At 38.1% G+C, this 2,896-nt stretch overlaps 1 protein-coding gene across 1 annotated transcript in view; it reads right to left on the reverse strand.

Moving 5' to 3' along the window:
• The window catches only part of DPH3 (diphthamide biosynthesis 3), a 3,822-nt gene extending 1,272 nt beyond the window's left edge, over positions 1 to 2,550 (reverse strand). Inside the window, exon 1 of the mRNA XM_009888945.1 lies at positions 2,413 to 2,550. Within this exon, the coding sequence (XP_009887247.1) occupies positions 2,413 to 2,550 (138 nt within the window). The remainder of the gene's footprint in view (positions 1 to 2,412) is intronic.
• Positions 2,551 to 2,896: the final 346 nt, after the last annotated feature.

Below are 2,896 nucleotides of genomic sequence, written 5' to 3' on the forward strand. Positions count from 1 at the left end.
GGGACGGCGGCGTGCCGCCGCGACCTTGTCCTTCCCCGCCTGCCCGGAGGCAAGAGGGCGGCCCTCCAGCTTCCTTCGTGCTACCCCGCTTCAGCCGAGCGCAGGTTTCTCCAGTGCCCCCACCCCTGTGTGTGCTCCTTAATGCTATGTCAGGGCGGAAAGCTTTTTTTGGGTGGTGATTTTTACAGGAGGGACAGTTTGCCTGGAGGGGTGTCTCTTACCGATGTATAAGCTTGGTTTTGGTAAAATGATTTCCTGTCCTGCTTGCTTCAGTGTCCTTGCTTGCCCCTCAACGCTCGCTTGCGTTAACGTATGTCATAGGTTGCTTTTCGGTGTGGTGGAGGTTAACTAAAAGTAACTTTCTCCCTTCAGATACTGGTGTAGGACTGAGGAAAAGAAGAGATGTGGTCATAGATCTCAAGCGATATTAACCCAGGGCCAGTGGGTCAGAGGGTAAGGAGAATGAATTCATTGCTTGATTTTAATTTTAAGTGAGGAGAGGAAGGAGTTCTATACAAAAGAAACGCTCAATTCTGTCAGCGGAGCAAAGGAACACTGGGAGTATTTGGAGTGGCTATTTCTGTAAGGGCTTGGGTAAGAAGACAAGAAAAAATAAAGGCAGAACATCCCATCAGACAGGAGCTTGGGAGGCTAAAGCACTGCACTTCTTGGAGGACAGGGAATTGCCAAGGAGCCAGATGAGTCAAGAAGGTTGCCCAGCTGACAGATGGGGGAGAGGCTGTTCATGTTTTGTAAAAGCATGACTCAGACTTATATATAGTAGAGGAGAACCAGGACTCATTAAAAGAAATTTTGGACTTTATTAGTTACAGAGTAAAAATTACAATTGGTTTTATTGTGCTTTTTCAGGATTGGAAAGTGATTGATGATAATGTAAATGGAACAAGTGTATTGAACTACCGTTCAAGAGTTATTTTTAATCTAGGGTAGAGTCTCAGTCTTAAAATTGTATCAATAGGATCTTTCAGCTCTGACTTCAAAGTTGTAGCTGCTACCGTAAAATAAGGCTGACATTTATTTTGTTTTCAGTGTTGTATGTTGATACTGAACTCTTTTTGTTTGTTTATTTTAATTTTCATGTGTACAACTGAACACGTTTGCTTTCTAAAGTGGTAGCAGTGAAAATGAGAATGAGGCTGGTTTTAAGTGACTGTCAACCCTAGCAGCAGAATTAAACTAAATACATAAAATAAACAATCCAGAATCTTTGTATTGGATTTTAAAGTTAGGCCACTTAATTTACCAGCAGATGTCGCTGTGTTTAGTAGCAATTAATTATGGAAAGGGTTTTGAAAGATGTGAGGTGATTTTTAAAACATATGAAAGAAGAATAATTAAATCTTTCTTCTCAGTCCTTGGCCTCTGAGGCAAAGCATCGGACTTTATGTGGTTCATTGTGATGTTGTGGTGATTTAATTAGTCACAGCTATTGGGATAAACAGCTTACATAAGAATGTCTACTTTCAAACATCCTTCATTTTTACTTTGAATTAGTTAACATGTTAGAGTGCAAAGCTTGAAAACATGAATCAAAAAACTTGGAAGCCTAAAAGAAAGGAGATGTAGATGGGTATAACCAAGATCTGCTATCTAAAAGACTCCAGATTATAAAATGAACTCGTGAATTTGAGTAACTCAATGATTTGTAAGCACTCAGCACTGAACATGGTGATGTAGAGGAGCGTGACTTCTTCATTAGATGTGTACTTTGTCTTGCTAAAATAATTTAAGAATGTTAATATTTTTGTTATCAATAGCTTCTACACATTTGCATGGACAAAGTGCTGAAGTATTTTGTTTAAATACAGTACTGTATATGCTATGACAAAAATTGTTAATTTTGCTCACTGGTGGTAGATGAGTTTTAAATAATTCCACTTTGAAAAGTTGTAAGCTGCTGTGGAATTAAATGCTAAACAGCTATTAAAAATTATGGACAGTTAAAAGCTGCAGGAAGTATTTCTTATGCTTGAAAGTGGGCATTTTGAGTAGTTACAGTAAATGTCTTCAATTTCTGGGCAGCCCAATTTATGAAAGCTCTGCCTTCCATTTGTACAAGATTACAAACAGGACAAATTGCTAAGTGACCAGCCAACGCAGCTGTTAGTGAAAGCCTAAAGAGTATAGGCCTGATTAGTTAAACAAGCTGGATTGTTGCCATTTCAAAGGATTCAAAATGAAAAACAAAAACATTTTGAAAATAAATTACATGCTTTAAAAGAATGCAGGAAAAGAGATTTAAATGGAAGTAAAAGACTAAGAATGCTTTAAAGAAGCAATGGACTGCATCGTAGAAATAATAGAATTTGATAGGTGATGATAATATGATAGAGAATTATGCTAATCCATTTTAGGAAAAACAAAGGCAAGTTTACAAGCAACGAGAAATACCTCTTCACTAACTATGAACCTATTCCTGCGCTTTGTAAGTGAAGGATATTTCTGCCTTATTTTGAATAATGTACATGTCAGTTTATCTTTATCTGTCATAGCTCTGTTTGCGTATGCAGTTTTGAAGCTTCTCACCATGTTTCCACTGTAGTGCATGTGTCTGCTATTGCTTAACTGTTTAGAGATACAGGTATTATAGGATATATGGAAGTATGAGGGATTTACATGTTTTTAAATAAACCTGTAAATAAACAGTTTTATTTAATGTTTATAAAATTTTCCAACCAGAACGCTTTCTTTACCAATAGATAGGGCATGCATGTTCAGCATTTGTCTGATCTTCTTTCAAACAAAATTATTGTTTGAGCATTGAGAATCACAGATATGTGATATGTGAAAGGGACTTCTGAGGGTCGTCTAGTCAAAGCTCCTGCTTGGAGCAGAATGGTTGCGAGCACTGGACTAGGCCAGCCCCAGGTGCACA

This window comes from Charadrius vociferus, unplaced genomic scaffold, assembly GCF_000708025.1.
Source record: "Charadrius vociferus isolate BGI_N301 unplaced genomic scaffold, ASM70802v2 scaffold217, whole genome shotgun sequence".
In the NCBI taxonomy this organism is placed as follows: Eukaryota; Metazoa; Chordata; class Aves; order Charadriiformes; family Charadriidae; genus Charadrius; species Charadrius vociferus.